General features: G+C 45.0%; 1 protein-coding gene across 2 annotated transcripts in view; it reads right to left on the reverse strand.

The window, feature by feature from the left end:
• LOC141264516 (uncharacterized) overlaps positions 1-27,662 on the reverse strand; it is a 232,666-nt gene that overhangs the window by 202,798 nt on the left and 2,206 nt on the right. For both annotated transcript variants that reach the window (XM_073676796.1, XM_073676798.1), the window contains exons 2-3: positions 2,262-2,364; positions 1,768-1,922 (exon numbers count right to left, since the gene is read on the reverse strand). In XM_073676796.1, the coding sequence (XP_073532897.1) occupies positions 1,768-1,922; positions 2,262-2,355 (249 nt within the window). In that variant the 5' untranslated portion in view covers positions 2,356-2,364. The remainder of the gene's footprint in view (positions 1-1,767; positions 1,923-2,261; positions 2,365-27,662) is intronic.

The following is a 27,662-nucleotide window of genomic DNA, read 5'->3' on the forward strand; positions in this document are numbered from 1 at the left end:
GATTTGAGAGTCCTCAGTGGTTGATACCTTTTAATGGCTAACTGAAAAGATGGTAACAAGTTGCAAGCTTTCGGGACTACTCAGGTCTCTTCATCAGGCATAGTATAACACGAAAACTGAAGAGTTACATATTTATACACAATAGGACACAGAAATAATGCAATAGATGAGACAAGTGACGTGAAGCAGAACTTTGAGTATGGGAGAGGAATAAACAGTTGTGGCCATAAATATTGGAGCAGTTTAATATTTACTACAAAAAGATGCCAGATTACAATCCATATTTCCAGACCCCCCACTTCTGTGTTTTAGGCAGCCCCCAAATATTAGAAGCATCATTGTTAGAAGCTCCCTGTCCTCTCCACCAGCTACAGGAACCTTTCCCTGCAACCAGAAAAAAATGTAAAACCTGTTCATTTATAATAACCACTGTAAGATGGACGCCGGACATGTCCTTGAGGGAAGATATGTATCGCTGAGGTTGGCAGCTTCAGTGATGTAAAACCGGGAAAGCATGCTCCAGGACACATAGTGCTGAGAGTGTTAATAGGGAGTATCAGGGCCGTTTTTTTCGAGTAGTCATAAAAGACAGGTGGGATTGGCTGCTCCCATATCCCTACCCCAGTGTGTGTGTATAAAATGAAGACCAAGTGTCTCATTCAGGGTCTATGGCTGGAGGTGTGGAGACCTCCAGCATCTCTGTGCTAGAAGACACTGACTGTGAGCGGGCGGACCCGCAGTACTACATGGACTGTTTATTTTACTGTTTTGTTACTTAGTCCCGGAGAAGGCTGTGTTTTGTTTCCTTTGAAAATGCGGTTTATGAAGCCTGAATAAACCTGCCTTGGACTTTTTAAAGAGATAGTATCCTGTGCCTACCTCTAACGCGGCTTAGTCAGTACAAAACCCTACACCACGGACAAGATAAAGATCCCCAACTCACATCAGGATGACAAGATCCCAGGTACTTTCAGCTGCATCACATCTAATGTGATGTACTTTATTATATGTACCAAATGTCCAGCTGGGGGTCTGTCTGTAGGGGAGACAGGGAAAAAACTTAGAACACGGATGAATTCTCATTGCCACACAATAAAAGAAAAAAGAATAGATCTACAGTACCTGTGGTAAAACATTTTTGTTTCCCTTATGGTAATTTCAAATCTCAGAGAGACAGAAGAGTCTGGGAGTATAAACTTATTACAACCTTTGACACACTGAATGCAGGAATGAATGTGTCGTATGGATTTATGTCATTCTACATCAACTAAGGAATATGCTCCTGAGACCTGTGGGATCATCACAAAACTTGACCACACTTCAATCACAGAACAGTAAAACTTTCACACTCCTTATCTATGAACTGCTCCAATATTTATGGCCACAACTGTTTATCCCTCTCCCATACTCAAAGTTCTGCTTCACGTCACTTGTCTCATCTATTGCATTATTTCTGTGTCCTATTGTGTATAAATATGTAACTCTTCAGATTTCGTGTTATACTATGCCTGATGAAGAGACCAGAGTAGTCTCGAAAGCTTGCAATTTGTTACCATCTTTTTAGTTAGCCATTAAAAAGTATCAACCACTGAGGACTCTCAAATCTAAATATTTTTCTATCTACTGGCTGACATGGTACAAACATATATATTTTCCCTGTAGATGATGATTCATCACCTACAGTATCTTGTAGATATGTTTTAAGTGCTCTGTCTGCCCAGTATTTCACACATAAACCCGATTGTGACCAAAGACTGAGAGAGATACCTGCTCTCCTTCATTCTTGCTGAGGTGTATGAAATATTTTAGAACAGTGAGCTGATTCTTGAAGTTGGTCACTTCTTCTGGAAGATGAACGGACTCCTCACCGATGTCGTCACATTTGTCCTCCAGGCCCGTATAGGTTTCAGAAGATGTGCGACCTACATTCAGGAGGCAACAGAAGAGTGAGTTGTAAGGTACTATCATATATGCGGTTACATAGGATGCCTAATGACGCAGACTGGTGAGTGGGGTGGAACAGATTGTTGTATGACCTCCTTTTGGCCAAATTGGTACATACAATAAGAATGGAAAGTGATTGGGTGAATCAGTAAAGCCTTGTTCACATGGTGCAGTTTGTATGCATTTTATGTAAACTGTGAACAGAGAAAATCTGGAAATGCAAATTTAATTCTTAATTTACTGGATCCACTGCTGGTTCTGGCTAAAAAAAAAGCATGTATGAAGTGCACCAGGACAGCACTAGGCACATCCGCTACCTGGTTTGGCAATGTCATCTTTTGATCTCTTCAGGAGAGGGATGTACTTGGTGTATTGAGTGTGTATCCAAGATAACTTTTCATCAGAAGCCATAACATGCCCCTTTAAGAAAAAAAAGAATATACAAACTGAGTCAAAATCAATCAAATTAAATCAATCAATCAATGTAAAAATAAAGGTACTTAGAGCACCAAATTGGCCAATCGTGTCTGTGCCCACTAGCATTAGCATATTTTTACACCAGCTACTGTATTACGGTGACTGCTATAAGGTACTTAGTAGGGGGCCACCCTGCTCTGAATTACATCTTCTGTATTTCATGACAAAGCAGCTACCTGCAGGTACCACTAGGGGGAGCTGACTGCATACAGAATTAAAGTGTTATACCCACAATCACATTACTCTTCACAATGTACCATAAATGCATGCTTATTGTTAAACTACAGACTATGGCAAACCTAACTATTTCGTTCTTGTACCTTTATGTCTTTTCTCATCTCCATTTGCCCCATGCAGATTCACATAGCTAAACTAAACTAAACTGAACTAAACTTATATATCCCAGCAGCAGCTTGCTTCTCCTCAGTGCTGCAGATCGCTCCCTCCCTATCCTCTGTACTCGTGACTAACTCCTTCTCTCTGAGTTATCATCAATGTAAACTAAGTGTAGAATTAACCTTATGCTTCTATGCACTCTCTGTTCCTGTACAGCCCCCTGCCTAACCGATGTTATCTTCTGCCATTTACATCAGTTTACCTGCCTGTGTGGTTTTACATAATTGTTAGCTGGTTTCTCTCAGAGTTCAATTCTCCTGTACTACTGAAATACAGAGCTTGTAATGTAAGTTGTATAAGGAGTAGTGTTTGTTGCCTGTTGCTGGGAAATCATGTCATGTGAAACTGAAAATGCTGCTCTGTTGATGCATATGGCAAAAGACAATCCACTGCCATGTGTATTGACAGAGCAGAATTTGTAATTTTGTAGTTTCACATCATTGATCTCTCACCAGAAAGAAACACAGAAAGCTCAGCTTTTCACTGCCTAGTTATTACAAGATTTGTTGTGGAAGAGTGCAGGAGAATTGGGCTTCGATAGAAACCAGCTAATGATGTAGTATCACAAAGTCAACTTTATTGATGTAGATGACTAAAAAAAACAGCCAGACATGGTACTGTACAGAAGCAGAGAGTGTATTGTAAAGGTAGAGTATACTATGTCAGTTCGGAAGGCAGAGCACAGCTATGCTGGCAGGAAGCTAGATGAGAAAGACTGCACTGCCTTTGATCGACCAGGAGAAGTGAAACTAAAGCAGGATGGTTTCAATGGCAGCTGTAGGATAAAAAAAAGCTTGAAAGAGCATCCTTTGGGATGTGATATGTGCAAAGCCACACAAAACAAAACCCCAGTTAAATTGTCAAAAATGAATAATGTACATTATTATAAGACCACATTGTGATTTTGTGAATAACCCTTTTAAAGGCAGTCATCACCTCCAAAATGCAAATGTAGCTACTTAAACATTTCTATAGGGGACTTAGCCCCTTTTTAAAAACAATCATACCAGCAACATACATATTAGTGGTGTAGTTGCCAAAAAATGCACTTTTAATCCATATGTAAGAGACTACACACTGTTACTCTCTCCGATTCCCATATCTAACACTATCCCTGAAGCTTGATTGATTTAAAAAAAAAAAATAATCACCATTTAATCCCACACGGAGGTTTTTGTTTCCCCAATTTTCAACACATTATTTGCCAAAATTAATGCTGTCATTCAGAATTACAACTCGTCTCGTATAAAATAAGCCGTCATATGGCTATATTGTCAGAAAAATTAAAAAAAAGTTATGGTTCATGGACAGGAGAGCAAAAAATTAAAGTGAAAAAAAAAAGTAAAAGTGGCCTGGTCAGGAAAGGCTTAAAGGGGTATTTCCATCTCCAAGATGCTATCCCAATATGTAGGAGGCTTAATAATAATATTAGAAAAAAACTCCAATTAGAATTGTGGTATAGTTTTCCTGATTCGCTATTTCGCTTACCCCATGTGCAGGGCATTGCAGTTGTTAGTGGTCATAACCAAGGATACCTAAGCTACTGCAATGCCCTGCACATGGGGTAAGCAACATTGCTAATCAGAAGAACTATACTACATTTCTAATTGGAGGTATTTGCTAATATTATTATTATTACACCTACTACATATTGGGATAGGATCTTGAAGATGAGAATACCCCTTTAATGGAGAAATAGTATATTTGGAGCAACTCATTTGGCCCTATGGTTTTGGAGCAGAAAGTGGACTATAAGAGATATACTGACTATATACTGCATACACAGCCTACACAAGGAGCGATAGTTACACAGAAGGCTGAGTATATGTATACACATGTCTAATATTATAATGTGAGTCATGCCTACATTTACATCCAAATATGATATTTCTGTATATTTACATAGATATTCATTTTATTCATTTGTCCATTATAAAAAGAACATCTTTCGCACTTAATATCAGTACGTTATTGGCAGTCATACACTGCTGCCGGGCTGGCTTTGCTGTAATTGTACAGGCTTATTTTTATCTTCATCAGATTTATGCCAGAAGACAAATTCATTATTCATAAGGGGAGATATATCCTAGAGGGGGGTTTTCATCGTCCTCGGAGGACTGTGCTCTGTTCTGCTTCTCGGAGCTCCTCCTTATTGAAATCAGTGTCTCTGTGTGTTCTCTGGTTCGAGGAACATAATAATAACGCAGTTATTAAATGCCACAGTCAAAATTGTATGTATCTTTAATAATGGTAAATTAATATTACAGTTACAGCATATACATTTGTCAGGCAGTTGCGGACAATCTATTGTTTTCTGCTGTCAGCCATTGCAGAGGAAAGGCTGACCTAGGTCAAGTTCTGAATCTTCCTCGTTGCTGTTATTGTCTGATGTCACGTCGACAGGGCGGCAGCCAATCACTGAGCGGTTGCAGCATTATCAATGTGACATCAGCACTGCAGACAATAACAGACACCCGGAGAAGACACAGTGCCGGACCGGGGGAGGATGAGCAAAGCACAGTATGTTTGTTTTTTAAATAAACTGCAGCCTGGGGACATGGGTTTTCCGGTTCTTACGGATAGGCCATCAGCGCCGGCAAAGACCAAATGTATAAAGAGTTGGAACAGGACAGCTTTATTCACTGTGTAGTGGCCACTCCTGGGTACTGAAGAGCTGAGCTCCAGCACCTGAAAATTGCCACTACATTGTGTACAGATTGTGGTGTTCTGACTCTGTACTATCTATACTGTCTGGACAGCTGATTGGTGTGGGTGCTGCGTGTCAGACAATCCTAAGGATTGACCATCAATCTATTCACTGTGTAGTGGCCACTCCTGGGTACTGAATAGCTGAACTGCAGCACCTGAGAATTGCCACTACATTGTGTACAGAGCTGTGGTGTTTTGGCTCTCTACTGTCAGGACAGCTGAGTGGAGTGGGTGCTGGACAATCCTAAGGATTGTCCATCAATCTATTCACTCCGTAGTGTCCACTCCTGGGTACCGAAGAGCTGAACTGCAGCACGTGAGAATTATCACTACATTGTGTACATATTATAGAGTCCTGGCTCTGCACTATCTGTACTGTTTGTACTGCTGATTGGTGTGGGTGCTGGGTATTGGACGATCCTAAGGATTGACCATCAATCTATTCACTGTGTAGTGTCCACTCCTGGGTACCGAAGAGCTGAACTGCAGCACCTGAGAATTGCCACTACATTGTGTACAGAGCTGTGGTGTTCTGGCTCTGTACTCTCTGTACTGTCTGGATAGCTAATTGGTGTGGGTGCTGGGTGTTGGACAATCCTAAGGATTGACCATCAATATATAAGTGGACAATGTGTTTTATTTCCTCTGTGGTGTCAATCACTTTAGAATAAGTAAGATCCATGTATTTAGACCCAGCTGTGCAGGAAACGGCAGCCAACCCCATTCATTTGATTGTTGGCAGGCAGCAGGGAAAACAATTCAGGGGGACACAATAAATCCCCTCTAGGTATCATTCATACGTATTTTCTGATCAGTAGTTCATCAGTATTTGTATTATGCAAAAATCCGGAGTGTCTCCAAAACACAGAACAGGTGTCAATCTTTCAATTATAGTTTCTCTCTGTAAGTTCCACTCCTTGCTTTGGAATACAAAATACTGATGCACAAATACTGATGTGTGAATGAGGCCTTAGGTTACGTTCCCACAAAGAGTTTTTGATGTTTCAAATTTTTGTGGCACAAAAAAAACACAGCGTATTATTTGGACAATGCTTAGTGGATGGGATTTATAAAAATCTTATACCCACTGTGCTTTTTTTTTTTTACACAGCGTAAAATGACCCGTTGTGAGTTTTATGAAATTTTTTCATCAAAAACGCAGCATCTTATATTACAGTTCCAGCAAAGTGGATGGGATTTATAGAAATCTTATGCCCACTGTGCTTTTTTATGTTGTGTAAACTGTCCTGTGGTGCATTTCTGAAACCCACAACATGTCAATTTCTCTTGCCAGTACGTTGAGTTTTACGTGTGGATTTTCCCCATTGAATTAGATGCAGAAAATCCACAAGTAAAAACCGCACACAGAAATACAATGAAAAAAACGCAATGAGCCTTAGGGCTACGTTCCCGCAATGAGTATTTGGTGAGTTTTAGATTTTGCAGATTTTCTGCATCTATTATGGAAATTAGGTTACTTACGTTTTTTATTGCATTTTTTTTTGTTACTTGTTGATATGTCATGTTTTAAATTAAGCTACTTTGTTTTTGATACTTGCTGGTATCTGGCTTTGACAAAACTTTATTGATACTGTCATGTGCGAATTATATGGGGTTTTTACCTGCTGATTTTTCACATCCAATGCAATTCTGTGGAGAAAATCCATCCATAAAACTCAGCGAACCCGCAAGAGAAATTGACATGTTGTGGGTTTCAGAAATGCACCACAGGTCAGTTTACGCAGCATAAAAAAATCACAATGGGCATAAGATTTTTCTAAATCCCATCCACTTTGCTGGAACTGCAAGATGCTGAGTTTTTGACAAAAAAAATTGTCATAAACTACTCAAAAACTCATTGTAAGAATTTAATATAGGGAAGGTTCACATGTTGCATGTTTAGTGCAGATTTTTCGGTAGTTCATCTACAGCTTTTCTGCTGGAGGACCTGCAGTGTAATCCACTTGGGTTACATGCAAATTTTGCTGCAGGTTTCACTCCTTCCATCTGCGCTAATTCTGCACAAAGAATGGGTGCGCTGGAGACTTTAAAATCTGAAACACAGGTTAATTTCCCTTCATGAAATTTTTAAAGGGAATCTGATACCAGGTTTTTGCTATGTAATCTGACAGCAAAATGATGTAGGGGCAGAGATCCTGATTCCAAAGATGTGTCACTTAGTTTACTGGGTGCAGCAGTTGTGATACAATAACAGTTTTCTCTGCTGCGGATCTAGCAGAGCTCAGAATGCTGAGCTGTGTATAACCCCACCTCCACCATTGATTGGCAGATTTCTGTGTATAACCTCACCCACAACCTTGATTGTCTGCTTTCTGTGTACACTCTATATTGACAGAAACCTGCTAATCAGCCCTGGGGGGCGTGGCTAGACCAGGAGGCATGAGACACCTAGTCCTGTAGTGATAATCTCCTGCTGATAAACACTGATTATATGGAAATAAAAGCACATAGGCCAGTAAGTGACACATTGCTGGAATCAAGGTATCTGTCCCTACATCGTGCTGCTCTCAAACTCCATAGCAAAACATGCTGACAGATTCCCTTTAAGCAACATGCAGATAAGAAATGTTCAGATTCCATCTATGTAGGTGGTGCTATATTATGCTGCAGATTTTCGCATGCAAAAAAAAAAAAAGTGAACGTAGCCATGGAAGGAACCGATTTCACACTGCAGATTTGTTTGCAGTAAATCAGATGCGTTTTACACTAACAGCATTGTGATATTTCATGAAATCATTCAAGCGCTGCAGAGAGGATCCACGGCGTAAGTGGACCGTCAAAAAGGAATTCCAATCCACAGCATGTTAGTTCATGCTGCAGATGTTACCGCAAATCTCAGCCTTCTGCAATTCTTGGGGGCCAGATATTGCTGCGGATTTTCCAGCTACGGAAAAATTCCTCAAACATTAGATATTTATTGCTGGATCCTGACAAGATCCCACAACAGTATAACAAATACATAGAGCCGGACAGTCCCTCAATGTCTTCTACTGCAGGAAAGATGACATAATTTGAAGTCGCACTTTCCTCTACTTTCCAGGAAATAAATGGTGTCAGAAGTGTCTTCCTGACGCTTATTCCCCCACTAACGAAATAACAACTGGATAAACCAACGTTCATATTCCCAGGGGAAAAGCAGAAGAACAGAAGAAAAGGCTTTTTTTTCCTGAAGCAAACAATGCGGGCATAGTTTAAATTTCTGAAATCGCTTTGAAAAAAAAAAAAATAGCCCATTATACGCTATGGTACTGTAGCTTGCACATTGCAGATGTGAAATAGATTGAATATAAATGTTCTGTCTTTACAGGACCATTGTGTCTCATAACAGATTTCATTTATTAACAACACTGATAACATTGATAAGTGGAGTTTATAGTTTTGCCATATCACTAATATAGAAAGTGCGAGAAACTGCTGGTCGGATGGCATCAAAACACTGCACTGCGTCTTCACTGTCTCCAGCATCAATCATACAAGCCTGCACGTTGGCAAAGCCATGGAGAAGAGGTGTGCTGCCATCTGCTGGTACGATTGGAAATTTACAGCTATGTACAATCTGCCTGCACAATTTATCTTGAATACTGGACCAATTTTATAAAGAAAAAAAAGAATTGCTGTAATCTGCGCCAAATCTTTAGTTCCACCTACACCACTCCATATTTATCAAATATCGCACCTTAACCCCTTAAGCCCCGCGGGTGGTTTGCACGTTAATGACCGGGCCAATTTTTACAATTCTGACCACTGTCACTTTATGAGGTAATTACTCTCGAACGCTTCAACGGATCCCCCTGATTCTGAGATTGTTTTTTCGTGACATATTGTACTTCATGATTGTGGAAAAATTTCTTCGATATCACTTGCGTTTATTTGTGAAAAAAACGGAAATTTGGCGAAAATTTTGAAAATTTTGCAATTTTCAAAATTTGAATTTTTAAGCCCTGAAATCAGAGCGATATGTCACACAAAAGAGTTAATAAATAACATTTCCCACATGTATACTTTACATCAGCACAATTTTGGAACCAAAATTTTTTTTTGTTAGGGAGCTATAAGGGTTAAAAGTTGACCAGCGATTTCTCATTTTTCCAACAAAATTTACAAAACCATTTTTTTAGGGACCACATCACATTTGAAGTCACTTTGAGAGGTCTTTATGACAGAAAATACCCAAAAGTGACACCATTCTAAAAACTGCACCCCTCAAGGTGCTCAAAACCACATTCAAGAACTTTATTAACCCTTCAGGTGCTTCACAGGAATTTTTTGAATGTGGAAGAAAAAAATGAACATTTAACTTTTTTCACAAAAATGTTAATTTAGACCCAATTTTTTTTATTTTCACAGGGGTAACAAGAAAAAATGGACCCCAAAATTTGTTGTGCAATTTCCCCTGGGCACGCAGATACCCAATATTTGGGGAAAAAATACTGTTTGGGCGCACGGCAGGGCTCGGAAGGGAAGGAGCGCTATTTGACTTTTTGATTGTAAAATTTGCTTGAATAATTAGCGGACGCCATGTTGTGTTTGGAGAGCCCATGTGTGCCCAAACTTTGGAGCTCCCCCACAAGTGACCCCATTTTGGAAACTAGACCCCCCAAGGCACCTTTCTAGATGCATAGTGAGCACTTGGAACCCCCAGGTGCTTCACAAATTGATTCGTAACAATGAAAAAGTGAAAAAAAAAAACACTTTTTCATTTTTATGAATCAATTTGTGAAGCACCTGAGGGTTCCAAGTGCTCACAATGCATCTAGATAGGTGCCTTGGGGGGTCTAGTTTCCAAAATGGGGTCACTTGTGGGGAGCTCCAATGTTTGGGCACACAGCGGCTCTCCAAACGCAACATGGTGTCGCTAACAATTTGAGCCGATTTTCCGTTAAATTTGTTAGAGGACACCATGTTGCATTTAGAGAGTCCCTGTGTGCCCAAACATTGGAGCTCCCCCACAAGTGACCCCATTTTGGAAACTAGACCCCCCAAGGCACCTATCTAGATGCATAGTGAGCACTTGGAACCCCCAGGTGCTTCACAAATTGATTCGTAACAATGAAAAAGTGAAAAAAAAAACACTTTTTCATTTGTATGAATCAATTTGTGAAGCACCTGAGGGTTCCAAGTGCTCACTATGCATCTAGATAGGTGCCTTGGGTGGTCTAGTTTCCAAAATGGGGTCACTTGTGGGGGAGCTCCAATATTTGGGCACACAGCGGCTCTCTAAATGCAACATGGTGTCCGCTAACAAATTTAACGCAAAATTGGCTCAAATTGTTAGCGACACCATGTTGCGTTTGGAGAGCTGCTGTGTGCCCAAACATTGGAGCTCCCCCACAAGTGACCCCATTTTGGAAACTAGACCCCCCAAGGCACCTATCTAGATGCATAGTGAGCACTTGGAACCCCCAGGTGCTTCACAAATTGATTCGTAACAATGAAAAAGTGAAAAAAAAAACACTTTTTCATTTTTATGAATCAATTTGTGAAGCACCTGGGGGTTCCAACTGCTCACTATGCATCTAGATAGGTGCCTTGGGGGGTCTAGTTTCCAAAATGGGGTCACTTGTGGGAGAGCTCCAATGTTTGGGCACACAGGGACTCTCTAAATGCAACATGGTATCCGCTAACAAATTGAATGGAAAATCGGCTCAAATTGTTAGCGGACACCACATTGCGTTTGGAGAGCTTCTCTGTGCCCAAACTTTGGAGCTCCCCCACAAGTGACCCCATTTTGGAAACTAGACCCCCCAAGGCACCTTTCTAGATGCATAGTGAGCACTTGGAACCCCCAGGTGCTTCACAAATTGATTCGTAATAATGAAAAAGTGAAAAAAAAAACACTTTTTCATTTTTACGAATCAATTTGTGAAGCACCTAGGGGTTCCAAGTGCTCACTATGCATCTAGATAGGTGCCTTGGGGGGTCTAGTTTCCAAAATGGGGTCACTTGTGGGGGAGCTCCAATGTTTGGGCACACAGGGACTCTCTAAATGCAACATGGTATCCGCTAACAAATTGAATGGAAAATCGGCTCAAATTGTTAGCGGACGCCACATTGCGTTTGGAGAGCCCCTCTGTGCCCAAACTTTGGAGCTCCCCCACAAGTGACCCCATTTTGGAAACTAGACCCCCCAAGGCACCTTTCTAGATGCATAGTGAGCACTTGGAACCCCCAGGTGCTTCACAAATTGATTCGTAATAATGAAAAAGTGAAAAAAAAAACACTTTTTCATTTTTACGAATTAATTTGTGAAGCACCTAGGGGTTCCAAGTGCTCACTATGCATCTAGATAGGTGCCTTGGGGGGTCTAGTTTCCAAAATGGGGTCACTTGTGGAGGACCTCCAATGTTTGGGCACACAGGGACTCTCCAAATGCAACATGATATCCGCTAACAATTTGAGCCGACAATTTGTTAGCGGATATCATGTTGCATTTGGAGAGTCCCTGTGTGCCCAAACATTGGAGCTCCCCCACAAGTGACCCCATTTTGGAAACTAGACCCCCCAAGGCACCTATCTAGATTCATAGTGAGCACTTGGAACCCCAGGTGCTTCACAAATTGATTCATAAAAATGAAAAAGTGTTTTTTTTTTCACTTTTTCATTTTTACGAATCAATTTGTGAAGCACCTGGGGGTTCCAAGTGCTCACTATGCATCTAGAAAGGTGCCTTGGGGGGTCTAGTTTCCAAAATGGGGTCACTTGTGGGGGAGCTCCAAAGTTTGGGCACAGAGGGGCTCTCCAAACGCAATGTGGTGTCCGCTAACAATTTGAGCCGATTTTCCATTCAATTTGTTAGCGGATACCATGTTGCATTTAGAGAGTCCCTGTGTGCCCAAACATTGGAGCTCCCCCACAAGTGACCCCATTTTGGAAACTAGACCCCCCAAGGCACCTATCTAGATTCATAGTGAGCAGTTGGAACCCCAGGTGCTTCACAAATTGATTCATAAAAATGAAAAAGTGTTTTATTTTCACTTTTTCATTTTTACGAATCAATTTGTGAAGCACCTGGGGGTTCTAAGTGCTCACTATGCATCTAGATAGGTGCCTTGGGGGGTCTAGTTTCCAAAATGGGGTCACTTGTGGGGGAGCTCCAATGTTTGGGCACACAGGGGCTCTCCAAACGCAACATGGCGTCCGCTAACAATTTGAGCCGATTTTCCATTCAATTTGTTAGCGGACACCATGTCGCGTTTGGAGAGCCCGTGATGTGCCTAAACAGTGGAGCTCCCCCACAAGTGTCCCCATTTTGGAAACTATACCCCTCAAAGATTTTATTAAGGTGTATAGTGATCATTTTGAACCCAGAGGTACGGCACATTATTTGTTTACATTAGGTCATCATATTGAATAAGTTTTCATTATTCTTGAGCGCAAGTGCTCGCTACTTGAGTTTGCATCGGGTACTCAGGTATGCACCATGTACAGCGTGTGCTCGAGTGACATGCTCGAGTCCCTGCTCTGCATGTTTCACGGTTATTAGACACCCAAAAAAAAACATGCGGGGATCGCTCGTGCATGGCAGGCAATTCCCGTAAAGTTTTTTGGCCGCGAAGCATATGGGGCAGAGACTCGAGCATGTCACTCAAATACCCACGATACTAAATGCATACCAGAGCACCCGATGCAAACTCAAGTAGCGAGCACTTGCTCTCAACACTAGTCGCCATATCGTCATCTTTTTTTCTTACTTTTGAAAAAAATCCCAACCCCAGCCCTAACCCTAGCACAACCCTAGCCCCAGCACAACCCTAGCCCCAGCACAACCCTAGCCCCAGCACAACCCTAGCCCCAGCACAACCCTAGCCCCAGCACAACCCTAGCCCCAAACCCAGCCCTAACCCTAGCCCAATCCTAACTCAAGAGTTTATTTTTGACGCCGTTCCGTGTGCGGTATAAGTGATTAGACGACTTTATTCTTCGGGTCGGTGTGATTACAGCAATGCCAGAATCATATGGGGTTTTTATCACTGACAGCTGTCACACACTAAAAGACGCATTTTTTGTAAAATTTAGTTTTTGCATCGCCATATTTTGAGAGCTATAATTTTTCCAGATTTTGGCAGACAGTCATGTGACGGCTCGTTTTTTGCGGGATGACTTGACGTTGTTATTGGTGCCATTTTCAGGCACGTGACATTTTTTGATCGCTTTCTATTCCGATTTTTGGGAGGCAGAATAAACAAAAACCAACAATTCAGGAATTGTTTTTTTTTTTTTTTTTTTTATTCTGTTCCGCGTGTGGTAAAATTGATGAGGCAGCTTTACTCTTCGGGTCAGTACGTTTACAGCGGTACCACATTTGTATCATTTTTCTATGTTTTGGCGCTTATACACAATAAAAGCTATTTTATAGAAAAAAAATATTTTTTAGTATCGCTTTATTCTGAGAGCTATAACTTTTTTATTTTTCGGCTGATGGAGCTATATGGCGGCGTGTTTTTTGCGGGACGAGATGACGTTTTCAGCGGTATCATTTTTATTTATATGCGTCTTTTTGATCGCGTGTTATTCCACTTTTTGTTTGGCGGTATGGTGATAAAGCATTGTTTTTTGCTTGTTTTTTTTTTTTTTTTTTTTTACCGTGTTCACTGAAGGGGTTAACTAGTGGGAAAGTTTTATAGGTCAGGTTGTTCCGGACGCGGCGATACCAAATATGTGTACTTTTATTGTTTTTTTTTTATTTTTTTTATAATAATATTTATTGATGGGTACATTATATTTTTATTTTTGGTGTATTATTTTTTTTATTTTTTTATAATATTTTTGCACTTTTTTTTTTTTTTTTTTTTTCCACTTTCACACAGTTTATACACTTTATTACTTTGTCCCACTCTGGGACTTTCACTTTTTTTTTTCTGATCGCCTGCATGGCACAGGAATGGAGCACCATCCCTATGCCATGAAGGCTGTCAGAAGTGCACAGTGTGAAGATTGCTTGGAGATGCACTGCGCATGTCCAAGCAATCTTCCTGCTCTCTGGTGACCCGGATGTTGTCATGACGACATCGGGTCGTCATGGCAACACCCGGGAAGCCTTTGCAGACTGCGCTGGAAGCCGGAAGAGGAGGTGAGTATCGCCGATCACCTCCCCTTGCCCCCGCAATGCCGCGATCGACTTCGATCGACTTCGATCGCAGCATCACGGGGGTTAATGTGCTGGGAGCGGTGCGTGACCGCTCCCTGCACATAGTACCGGGTGTCAGCTGTGACAATCAGCTGACACCCGGCGGCGATCGCGCCCGCACAGCCTGTGTGCGCGCGCGATCGCGATGACGTACTAATACGGGTCTGGCTCTTAAGTCCCAGGGCACAGACGCGTATTAGTACGTCAGATGTTATTAAGGGGTTAAAGATACATTTGGTGCAAATTACACAAGTGCCAGTTCTTAAAGGGGTTATCCAGGACTATATTATTTTTTTTTACTCTGGGCAGAAGAACTAGCAGGCTGGTAGTTGCTAACTACCTACCTGTTCTGCCCGGCGCTGATCTCTGCCAGCACAAAGTGGTCACAGACCGCTCCTTCCAGCGATTCTACGACTTCTGCTGACGTCACGTCAACAGAGCAGCTGCTTTTCTACCTCTCTGCCCTGTTGATGGGGCGTGACGGCCAATGTCATGATGACAGAAAGCCGGCTTCCTATTGCATAACTCCAGGAAGCCGGCTGTCAGTCAGCATGACATCAGAAGCCATGACCTGTCAACAGGGCAGCCTGGAAGAAGAAGAGCTGCTCTGTTGACATGGAGCAGGTGAATCACCCACAGGAGCGGTCAGTGCCATCTCTGAGCTGACCGCTCAGGTACCTGCCTGTAAGTTTTTTGGCTCATAGTAAAAAAAATAATTTAGTCCTGGATAACTCCTAGATGTTGAGGTCACAAAAGTTTTGAGCAAATTGCAACTTTTATACAAGTTATTTGGTAAACTTCGATCAAAGCAGGAGACCAGATGTGTAAAATGTCACACTTCAATGTAGAATTTTTTTTCACAAATTGTGCCTTTTAATGCATGTTACAAATGGTTGCTGTGCTGCCGGAGAAGACTTCTACGAATCCCCTGGATAGCCGGGATCACCAACAAAGATGTTCTTGATCATATAAACACAGAATTGCCCTTGGGACACTCGGACGGACTTGACTTGAGAAACGGAAGTCAATAGGAAACTTGAGCATTTTTCCGGAGGACTCTATCTCTCGTCTCTGCGCTTACAGCAGGAGAATACCCCGCTTCAGTGCGGCACGCAGCTCTGATGATTCAAATAAGCTTCTTATGGGGACCCAAGCACTCGCGCACCATGTGATACTTAGCACTGCTCGATACTCGATCAAGCACCCCGATGCTCCATCGAATATTGAGCAGTGCCGAGCACACTTGCCCATCTCTACTTATCACTAGAGATGAGCGAAGGTGCTCGCTACTCGAGCTTGCATCGGGTGCTCGGGTATGCACCGACTATCTCGATCTGCGCCTGTTAGACAGGCAGAAAACATGTGGAGATTGCATTTTTTGGGGGCTTTCTAACAACCATGAAACACATGGGACGGGGACTCGAACATATCGCAAGAGCACCTGCGAGACTCAGTGCATACCCGAGCACCCGATGCAAACTTGAGTAGCGAACACATTCGCTCATTACTACTTATCACCTATCATTTATGCCTCATTTACTTAGACATCCATTTTTCACATACTTGTTTTTCAAGGATAGCACACTTAAAACCCTATATCTCAGAAACCATATGGTGGATTTAAAAAAAACTAAACTCAATACTCAGGCGATCATCGGAAAAACATTAACAGTCGAAACTGTCCCAATTTTCACCTGGTGCCAGGTCTTCTTTAATGGAAATGTTCCATCGGAGGTTCCTTTTAAATAGGTCTCGATACAAAATATTTTTTTCAAGTTTCAAAAATGGAGTCACATATCAGCAATCGGAGGCAAATGCTTTGTAAATTCCCAAATCAGGCCACAGATATGAGCGGTGCTTGAATGTCAAGCTAAAACATTATGATCACATGTATGGCATTTATAAATCAAGAAAACAGATCATAATAATTATCAGGGATAGCCCTTCACGGTGGCACAAACTGGATACAACATATTGGGGGCTGAACTTGCAAATGTATAGAAAAATCAATGGACAAAGGTGCTTCTTTCTAATGGCGTCACAGCACAGCTACTTGAGTGTTTTTTTTTTTCACTTTAGGTTTTAAAAAACACCTGGTGGAAAAAAAGAAAGTGTATGTCACTTATAGGAGCGGATCCTGATGGAAACCAGTTCCAAACTAAGCATTGTCCAAACAAAACGATTCTTCAGAAAAAGAAAAACTTCTTGAAAACTCCCTTCCTTAGGTGGTTTCTTATTTAAAAACCTTAAAAAATGCTGTCTGCACATAGTCTAACTGATTAAGACCTCATTCACACGTCCGACCTTTACACATGCGAGAAAAACGGAATGATTATTCTGATCAGACTCTGATCAACGTTTTACCAGACTTTGGTCCAAGTGTCATCAGTTTATCGCGTACATGGAGGATTAAAAACAACTCTCCTTCTTCTCCATACTGATAGTCGGTGAAAATCATCCTAGTGTGGTCCAATTTTTTAACGGACCCATTGATTTCCATTCCTGATTTTGATCCGACTCTTATGTGTCCGTGATTTTCCACTAACTGCTCCACGAAAAATCATGGACATGTGAATGTCTCTATAAACTATCAGAGGTACGAGTGCTATCCGTGAGAATCACATGAAAATCGGCCGTGTGAATGAGGCCTGAGGCCTAGGTCATATCATGTAGAAACATTAACATTGATATGTTTTGAGTTTATTCAAAAAAAAATTACAAAAAATGTTCAATTCTCAAAGTAAATTTATTATTAACGTAAAGCACAAAGTGCCAGAAGAAAAAAAAAAAAAACAGTCTCTGCCTGTTAAAGCATTTCAAAGTTATTGTCATGTAAAGTGACACATGTTAAATCTGAAAAAATAAGGCTGTGTCCTGAAGTCCCAAAAAGACTGAGTCACTAAGGAGTTAAAACAATGGTCTAATTCTGTACAGCAGCTCCAGAACTGGTCCACATCTCTTATTTACATGATTTATGAAACTGAAACACATCATATGAAGAGAGCAAACACTGGAAAAGAACATCATAGTTGGAAGAATAGAAGGAACAAGGTGAAGAGGAAGACCAGGAACCCGATGGCTTGATACAGTGAATATAACGGCGGAGAAGAACCCTGGTGGGCCTATCTAGATTTGCACAAGATCGATCTTACTACAGATCGTTCATCCATCAAGCCGCCATGGCTCGAGATTGAGCTGAAGGCCGTTAAATAAATAAAAATGAAAGTGAAGTGGAGGCAGCACTGGGAATACTCCGGCTGTGATGTGAGCGCCTCTACAGACGCTGTATGGCCCTCAGGGTGAGCAGCATAAGCTGTTTCCTAGAAGAAGGACGCTGCGCTGTTATGTCTGGAGAACATTTTGTATTCGTTATTCCATTCCTATGTGTCTATGTTTCACAGATGAATTTGGTGTGTTGGAAGCTAGAAAAATGGGGAAATATCAGAAAAATTGTGACAAAAAAAAAAATTGTGATGTGTAAATGACTGGATCAGAGCATCTGCAAAACGGTTGGTCTTGTGAGACATGGATGCCAAGGCCTGACTGATGTGTGCGGGGAAGCCAAGGCTGCTCCAATCCCATATAAGAGCTAGTGCAGCACAAACTGCTAGAAAAGATCATGCTGTCTATGATAGGAAGGTGTCACAGCACGCAGAGCATCACAGCTATGATAGATAGGTGTCACTACAGGCTGAGCATCACAGATATACTAGAAAGGTGTCACAGCATGCAGAGCATTGCAGCTATGATAGATAGTTGTCACAAGAGGCAGAGCATCACAGCTATAATAGAAAGGTGTCACAGCATGCAGAGCATTGCAGCTATGATAGCTAGTTGTCACAAGAGGCAGAGCATCACAGCTATAATAGAAAGTTGTCACAGCACACAGATCCTCACAGATATGATAGTTAGGTATCACAGCACACAGAGAATCACAGCTATAATAGAAAGGTGTCAGGAAACGCAGGGCATCGCAGCTACGATAGAAATGTGTCATGAAAAGGAGGTCATCACAGCTAGGATAGAAAGGTGTCACAGCACATAGAGCATCGCAGCTATGATAGCCTTGCAGCTATGATAGAAAGATCTCACAGCATGTGTAGCACCCTGCTGTTCACAGGTACCACAGGACCCCAACGGGTGCATGGACAGACTTCTCCACAAGAGGCCCTCATTACATACAAACACCTCCACCCTACCACCTCATACCACCAGAGGGAGCCCGGATAGGGATATATATATGGAGGGTGGAGCCAGGCAAGTCAGTCAGTCAGAAGTTCAGTTAGTCTGAGGAGAGCGTGCTGACGTTGAGAGCAGCGAAGACGCAGCACGTCTGCTGCTGTATTGAGGGCCCCGAGTGTGGCCGAAGGAAAAGAGGAGAGGAGAGAGGAGTTGAGGGGACAGAGGAGCATCATAGGCTCACCCCCAAGTATACAAACCGGATACCGAGTCCGCGCCTACAGGGTCCCTTTGTACCCAGTAGGGATCACCGGCATACCAGGAGGACTACAAGTCCCTGGCCGACCTGAAGCTAAACCCATTACAGGACCAGGAACCACGAAGGCCCCGGGATAGTGGTTGCCAGCGGAAGGTCCTACTACCAAGCGACAGGTGAACGAACAGCACAACACATAAGCTAGGCCCAGTTGCAGGCTGGCCAGGAGCTTAGAGAGAGGGAGACATGGACCAGGAGGCCTTATACCCGCTAACTGGGGAGAAGTCCTGAAGTGCACCCTTCCTACCGAGTACCCTGGACCGTACCTGACATCTGCACCAGTAAAGGTATTGAAGTGAATCCCCTGTCTCTGGCAGTTACTCCTGCTGCGCCATCCCGACTGCACTACAAGCCCCAGCATCACCACCCACCGTCAAACTCTACACTGCCCTGAGGCCCGCTCCACCTGTGGGGAGCTGTTCCATCCTAGCTGCTTATCAATTGCCTCAGAGGTCTGCAGCAGCGCTGGTACAAATTACCAGAAACCACAGGTGGCATTACGATCAAACTACAAATCCCATATAAACTATCCCCTTTTTGTTGACTGCCCTGGGTCACGGACCGGGCCAGCCACTGTGACATATTCCCCCCCCCAGCATCCATAGGCCCGGGCACCGAGTACCCCACTGCCCTGGGGGCGCGTCATCTCTGGCGTCACAAACAGGTTTTCGTGCCCGTTGCCACCGGGTACTGTGTGCCGTAATTGAACTGTGTTTGTACTGTGGTGAACATCACTGCCATTACCGTGCCGCCGCGCGGGAAGAAGAGGGGCGTAACCGCGGGAACCAGAGAGGCGTGACCGTTAGTAGCGCGCAAAGCTCAAGCCCCGCCTCGGGCTCTGAAGCAGAACCAGGAAGCATCAGGTCCTGGAAGGAGACCGTCGTCTGCGGAGCTGCGGCCTACCGATTAAAGAAACAGGAGGTAGGCTACGGTTCACTAGGGGGGGCGCAACCATGGCCGACGACCAGTGAGATGCTGGAGCACCGGATAACGCTCCTGATGCTCAACTTGCGACCAGCGCTGCTCAGATCGGAGCGGCCGCCCCACCAGCAGGGGTCGTGACTCCGTTAATACCCATGGCCCTGCCGTATATCCCTGGAGCAAAATGGCTTCCCCAGTATGATGGCAAACCAGACACCCTGTCTGGATTCAAGAGAAAGATATGTGGTGTATTGGACATGTATTCAATGACTGGTAAGCAGAGAGCCGCTGTTGTGCTGGGACAATTGACTGGTCCGCAGAGCGGGAAGTTGAAACCTGGCCAGCCGCAGACCAGGAATCAGTACCCATTATCTTTAAGAGACTGCAAACTGTCTTTGAAAACCGCACTGAGACGGATCTTCAGGTGAGGTTCTACCACTATACCCAGAAACCTGAGGACAGTATCCGGGACTATGCCTGGCGTCTACAAGAGGCCCTGCGGGCCCTGAAACAGGTTAGTCCAGCCAGCATACAAGATGAGAATAAAATGCTGACAGAACAATTCATCCGGGGGTTGAGGTCTCAGGAGGAGAGCAGAACCGTACGGTGGTGGGCCTTAGATCATCCATTTGCCACCTTTGACAACCTGAAGGACATGGCTATTAAGGGCCTTCAGTCGCTGGAAACATCAGGGACTGCTATCCAGCGTTACCAGGGTGGGGCCACCCGAGTGCCCGTGGCACCCACTGCTCCTTCATTAACGGCTGAAACAAAGATGCAAACAGTGCCCCCTAGCGAGCTGGACAGCCTGCGCTCTGAAGTGCGTCAGCTAAGTAAAACCCTGGCCACTGTCCTGAGCACCCTGCAGCTACAGACGGAGCCCGAGCCGGAAGGAAGGATCCTACTCGCCGACAGTCCTGAGGATGTCCCCTGGATGAGGAGAAGGAGGAGGACAACGCCACTCCGTAGGAGGACAACGCCACACCATGGGAGGACCAATGACCAACGTCGCCCTCCAGGAGACTTCATCTGCTACCGTTGCCACAAGGCAGGCCACACCGCGCGGAACTGTCCTTTAAACGGGCAAACCTTGGGGCCGAGGGCCGACACCCAGGAGTAGACCAACCAGGCCCATCAAGCTGGTACCACCGGTTTGGAGGAGGAAGGCCTTTCCTGTCCATCGTGCTGGACGGAATAGCAACACCAGCATTACTCGACACCGGCTCACAGGTAACCATCATACCTGATGTCTTCTACAAAAGGTACTGGTCCATAGATGAACTCCACCCGCCAGACCCGAACCTCTCTGTGTATGCCTCTAACGGCCTTCCTCTTAGCCTAGTAGGTGTTAAGGACGTGACAGTGAAGGTGGGGAGAGTGGAACTAAAGGACCAAGGACTAATTGTTATAGAATCTAAGCCTGGTGATACCAATCCATATATGATACTTGGTACAAATATTGTTGGTAACTGTTTGGGAGAAGTGTTGTTTTTACTCCAACAGATTGCTGACACTGCCAAACCAGGGCAGAGGAAGGTGCTCCAGAGAGAGATTCGAGCCCTCCTGTACCAGCAACAGGTAAAGCTAACAGGTGATGAGATTGGTAATGTACGAGTGACAGACCCGATACCCATTGTGATTCCCCCAATGAGTGAGATGCTGATTTGGTGTAGGGCAGCAATAGGTCTCAAGGGACAGAACTACCAGGCGGTAGTGGAGCCCATTAGCTCAGAGCACAGACCTACACTCTTAACTGCTAGAAGGGTAGTTGGTGTACGCAATGGAAGGGTACCCATACGTCTCCTAAATTGTGGGGAGGAGGAAGTTAAACGCCACTGTTGCCACATTGTATACTGTGAATAATGATGCCATACACACAGTGGAATCCTTGACCCCACCAGACACAGTGGAGGACAATGACTCAGAAGCTCAGCTGGAGGATTGGTGTCAACAGCTCCATGTTGGAACTGACGCCACTCCTGTCCATCAAAAACACGGTGTCTACAGAGTGGTTCAGGAGTATGAACAAGTGTTTAGTAAACACCCACTTGATTTTGGAAGGGTTAAAGGGGTACAACACCACATACCCACTGGTAACCATCCACCATTAAGGAGCGTTACAGACCCGTACCACCAGCACATTACCAAAAAGCCAAGGAAATGTATGACATGAAAAAGGCAGGGGTAGTAAGGGATAGCTGTAGCCCCTGGGCAGCTCCCCTGGTCCTGGTCAGAAAGAAGGATGGTAGCATGAGGATGTGTGTAGATTATAGACAAATTAATCGAATAACACATAAAGATGCATACCCTTTGCCCCGTATAGAGGAATCCCTGGCTGCATTAAAATCTGCCAATTACTTCTCTACATTGGATCTCACTAGCGGGTACTGGCCAGTCTCTGTTGCTGAGGAAGACCGGGAGAAGACAGCCTTCACCACCCCGATGGGACTGTGAGAATTCAACAGCATGCCGTTTGGACTCTGCAACGCACCCGGAACGTTCCAGAGGCTGATGGAGTGTTGCTTGGGACACCGGAACTTTGAGACAGTGCTGCTGTACCTGGATGACGTTATCGTGAACTCGAGGACGTATGAAGACCATCTGAAGCACCTGGCGGAGGTATTTGAAGCATTGTCCATGTATGGGATGAAACTAAAACCTTCTAAATGCCACTTGCTCAAGCAGAAGGTTCAGTACCTGGGACACGTAGTCAGCTCAGAGGGAGTAGCGCCAGACCCGGAGAAGGTCACTGCCATCCAGAAGTGGCCTGAACCGAGAAGCATCAAAGAGGTACGGCAATTCCTGGGACTGGTCGGGTACTACAGGAGGTTCATAAAGGACTATACCAAAAAGGTAGCACCTCTACAAGACCTCCTGGTAGGACAGTCCAAAAGAGGAAAGAGTCGCCCATTCCAGTGGGGCAAAGAGCAGACTGAGGCCTTTGCATCAATGAAGGAAGTCCTAACCGGTGAAGAAATCCTGGCTTACCCTGACTACAGCCAGCCTTTTCTGCTGTACACCAACGCCAGCAACGAGGGACTGGGAGTGACTAGCCCAGGGGGAATGGGGATGACTCGGTACCCGGGCCTTTGCCTTAGGGATATCGCGGTAGCTGACTTCCGGGCCCGTACCCTGGGGTCGCTCCTTTAAAAGGGTTGGTGATTTGTGAAGTTTATAAAAGTTCATGACGCCACCTGTGGTTTCTGGTGAGAATCACCAGCGCTGCGGCAGTCCACTGAGGCCGGTGATAAGGCAGCTGGGTGGTATAGCACCCACAGGTGGAGCTAGGCCTCAGGGCAGCGTACGGACGGGGAAAGCAGGACGTAGAGATCCAGCTGGGTCAGAGCAAGAACAGGGACAAACACGATAGTCACTTCAGTACCTTTTACTGATGGAAATTCAGGCACGTCCCGGAGCACTGTAGGGTGAAGGGTGCATATCAGGATCCTCCCCAATGAGCGGGTGTAGGGCCTCCTGTTACTTGCTTCTGTGTTGTAAGTTTCTGAGCTGCCTGGAGCTAGGCCTAACTTTGTCTCTGTCCTGCGCTGGCTGACCTTGTGGTAGGGCCTTTTCTTGGAGTACACGCTCCTCAGCTTGCGGGGCCTATGTGTCTCCTGGCTCTGTTACGTATCAGCACTTTAGCGATCCTGGGGCTTGTAGTTCTCCAGGGATTCCGGTTATATCTTACTGGGTCATAGAGATCCCGGTAAGCTTCGGACCCGGTGTCTGGTAACTGCTTCGGGGTGAGCTAGTTAAGCTCCTCTGCCCCCTGTGTACTAACTCTCCTTTCGCCTTCAGCCTACTCAGGCCCTCGCTAGGCTACTCACACTAACGGCAGTTTGCTGCGCTTCACCGATCTTATGGCGCCGGAACACCTAAAGCTCACCTCTCTGAGTCTTAATCTGGATAAGCTCCACTGCAGGATGGCAATTGCAGGAGCTGGAACAGGCTTTTGTCCTCTGAGGTAACTCCTCTCAGACTGTACTGGACTCACTGCTAAACCAGACCGAACTAGACTCCAGACTGACTGACTGCTGCCTGGCTCCACCTTCCCTTTTTATCTCCCTAAAGGGCTCCCTTTGGTGGTCTGAGGTGGAAGGTGGAGATGTGTGAATGGTTGTGGGGGCCTCTTGTGGAGGAATCCTTCAATGCACACTTCTAGGATCTGTGATACCAAGCGCAGCTGGGCGTCACAGGAGCTGTGTTGTCCCAGAAGCAAAATGGCAGAGAAAAGGTAATTGCGTATGCCAGTAGGAAGCTTCGGCCTACTGAGAGGAACCCGGAGAATTACAGTTCCTTCAAGCTGGAGTTCCTGGCCTAGGTCTGGGCTATCACTGAAAGGTTCAAGCATTACCTAGCCTCAACGAAATTCACAGCCTTTACTGACAATAATCCCTTGACACACCTGGAGACAGCCAGGTTGGGAGCCATGGAACAGCGCTGGGTGGCCAGACTGTCGAATTATCAGTTCACCATCAAGTATCGGGCAGGTCACAAGAACACCAATGCCGATGCCCTGTCAAGGATGCCCCACCAGTCAGACACCGAGGATGAAGTGGATGATTTAGAGGAAGTTGAATTACCTGCTTTCCACTGAAGCGGAGTGGTCCACGAGCAATACGCCACCAGAGGACGTCATGGAAGGACGCTGAACCCTCTACCTCATCACAGCTGGAAGGAGACCCAGGACAGTGACCCAGTTGTCAGCCTCATCAAAAGACTGATAACCCAAGAAGGTCCTCACCTGGAGAAGGATGCTCCTCCACAAGCTAAACACCTGTGGAATGAGAAAAGCCGGCTGTTCATCTACAGAGAGAAGCCGTGCAGGAGGTATGTCAACCCAAAGACTCATGAAATGGTGTGGCAGATTGTTGTACCCAGGACGGATATCCAGATGATGTTGGAGGCCTACCACGACCAAGCAGGTCACTTTGGCTGGAAGAAGCTGGAAACCCTGCTGAAGGATGGGTTCTATTGGGTTGGAATGCGGAGCTCCATAGAGAGGTGGTGCCGGAATTGTGGGCCCTGTAGCCTCAGAAGGAAAGACTACGGCAGCCAGAAAGCACCCTTGCAGTTCATCAAAACAACCCAGCCCCTAGAGATTGTCGCTCTGCATCACGTCAAGCTGTGACCCAGCAGGTCAGGCTATTCCTATGCACTGACCATGGTGGATCATTATTCCCGGTTCCTGGTGGTAGCCCCTGTCAAGGATCTGACAGCAGAAACTGCAGCAAGAACATTCCAAGCATACTTCCGCAGGCCCCATGGATACCCGGACAAAGTGCTGACGGATCAAGGCCCTGCCTTTGAAGCCGAGCTGTTTAAGGAATTCTGTCATCTGTATGGGTGCAAGAAGATCCGGAGTACGCCGTATCACCCTCAGACCAATGGTTTGTGTGAGAAAGTGAACAACATCGTCATAGACCTGCTGAAAAGCTTACCCTTGGAAGAAAGGAACCAGTGGCCAGACAAACTACCTGACCTGGTAGATCTGTACAATCACATACCTGTGAGTTCTACTAATTGTACCCGAGCGTACCTCATGAGAGCAAGACCCGGAAAGTTGCCCATGGACCTGGAACTCGGAGTGGTAGAACCCCCAGCAGATATGTCCACTGAAGACTGGGATACAAATTGGCAAGAGCAGTACAGGAGAGTACAGGCCTGTGTTGAAGACAGTCTAAACAGAGTAAGGGAAAAACAAGAAGAACAGTACAATAAAAATGCACCAGCAGAACCCTTGGCACCTGGAGAGATGGTGCTAAAGCGGAAAAGAAGAGGTCACAAGCTCGATGACCAGTGGGAAAGAGAGCCCTACACTGTGCTAAACTCCAGATTTGACAACAGTAAAACCAGCCTGATCAGTAAAGATGGAGGTAAAACGACCTCAACAGTCTCAAGAGACCATTTGAAAGTGTGCCCAGGTCTACTGAAGACAACGGAGGAAGAAGTACCTCCTATAGCACCGGAAGAACCCAAGGAAGAAGTGCTTCACACAGTTCTAGGAGATTTCCCTGCGGACTGGCCTCACCTTGATGGAGCAGTTATTATACCAGTAATAGACTTCTATCAACCACAAGAAGAACCTGTGAGCGCCCTAGAGGAACCTGCTCAGGAACAGGAAGAGTCCCCAGTCAGAGGAGGATCACCCGTTGAAGCAGAGCCTGCAGGCCCAGTGGACAGTGCACTTGCCAGTCCCATAGAGAGATTAAGGCAGTTTTATAATCTACCAGCAAGTACACCTGCGAGATTAACAGAAAGTGCATGCACAGACACTAGTAACACCCCAGTGCTACGAAGGTCCACACGCAGCACACAAGGACAAACCCTTGCCAGGTTTAGGGAATAGCACAAAGTGCCTACATTATAAATAGTTACCCAGTTGGGTGTTGCCTACTATTGTTTATTGTATGAACTGAAATAATATGTGCATTTAGTTACCCGTAAGGGTATAAAGACTTGTAGGCTGAGGACTGTGAGCAGCCAAGAACTTTATTTGTGAATAGTTGCACTCATCAAAAGACCCCCTTATAAGACCACAGAACAAAAACCTGTTTGGCGCGGCCGAAGACGTGGTCCAGCACCTGGATCACTTATGCCCTGTAGCCACGTCCAGGGCCTACGTTGAGGGTTTTCAGGCGGGTCCCTCATGTTACCCTTGTTACGCTTTCTTCGGTGAAATGGACACCTGGTTACGGGACTTACTGTAACTTTATTATTATTATTATTATAATTATTGTTATTGCCTGTTTTGAAAAAAAAATGCTTCAGTCCAGGAGTACTGAATTGTACTAGGGGGGAATGTGGCACCCTGCTGTTCACAGGTACCACAGGACCCAAAAGGGTGCATGGACGGACTTCTCCACAAGAGGCCCTCATTACATACAAACATCTCCACCCTTCCACCTCATACCACCAGAGGGAGCCCGGATAGGGGTATATGTATGGAGGGTGGAGCCAGGCAAGTCAGTCAGTCAGTCAGAAGTTCAGTTAGTCTGAGGAGAGCATGCTGACGTTGAGAGCAGCGAAGACGCAGCACGTCTGCTGCTGTATTGAGGGCTCTGAGTGTGGCCGAAGGAAAAGAGGAGAGGAGAGAGGAGTTGAGGGGGCAGAGGGGCATCATAGGCTCACCCCCGAGTATACAAACCGGACACCGGGTCCGCGCCTACAGGGTCCCTTTATACCCAGTAGGGATCACCGTCATACCAGGAGGACTACAAGTCCCTGGCCGACCTGAAACTAAACCCATTACAGGACCAGGAACCACGAAGGCCCCGGCGCCCAGGGATAGTGGTTGCCAGCGGAAGGTCCTACTACCAAGCGATAGGTGAAGGAACAGCACGACACATAAGCTAGGCCCAATTGCAGGCTGGCCAGGAGCTTAGAGAGAGGGAGACACGGACCAGGAGGCCTTGTACCCGCTCACTGGGGAGAAGTCCTGAAGTGCACCCTTCCTACCGAGTAACCTGGACCGTACCTGACATCTGCACCAGTAAAGGTATTGAAGCGAATCCCCTGTCTCTGTCAGTTACTCCTGCACATGCGGATTTCCATTGGGGAACATTGCTGCCC

This window comes from Phyllobates terribilis, unplaced genomic scaffold (genome assembly GCF_046119375.1).
Source record: "Phyllobates terribilis strain yellow unplaced genomic scaffold, ASM4611937v1 Scaffold_4__5_contigs__length_816908805, whole genome shotgun sequence".
NCBI classification, from domain to species: Eukaryota; Metazoa; Chordata; class Amphibia; order Anura; family Dendrobatidae; genus Phyllobates; species Phyllobates terribilis.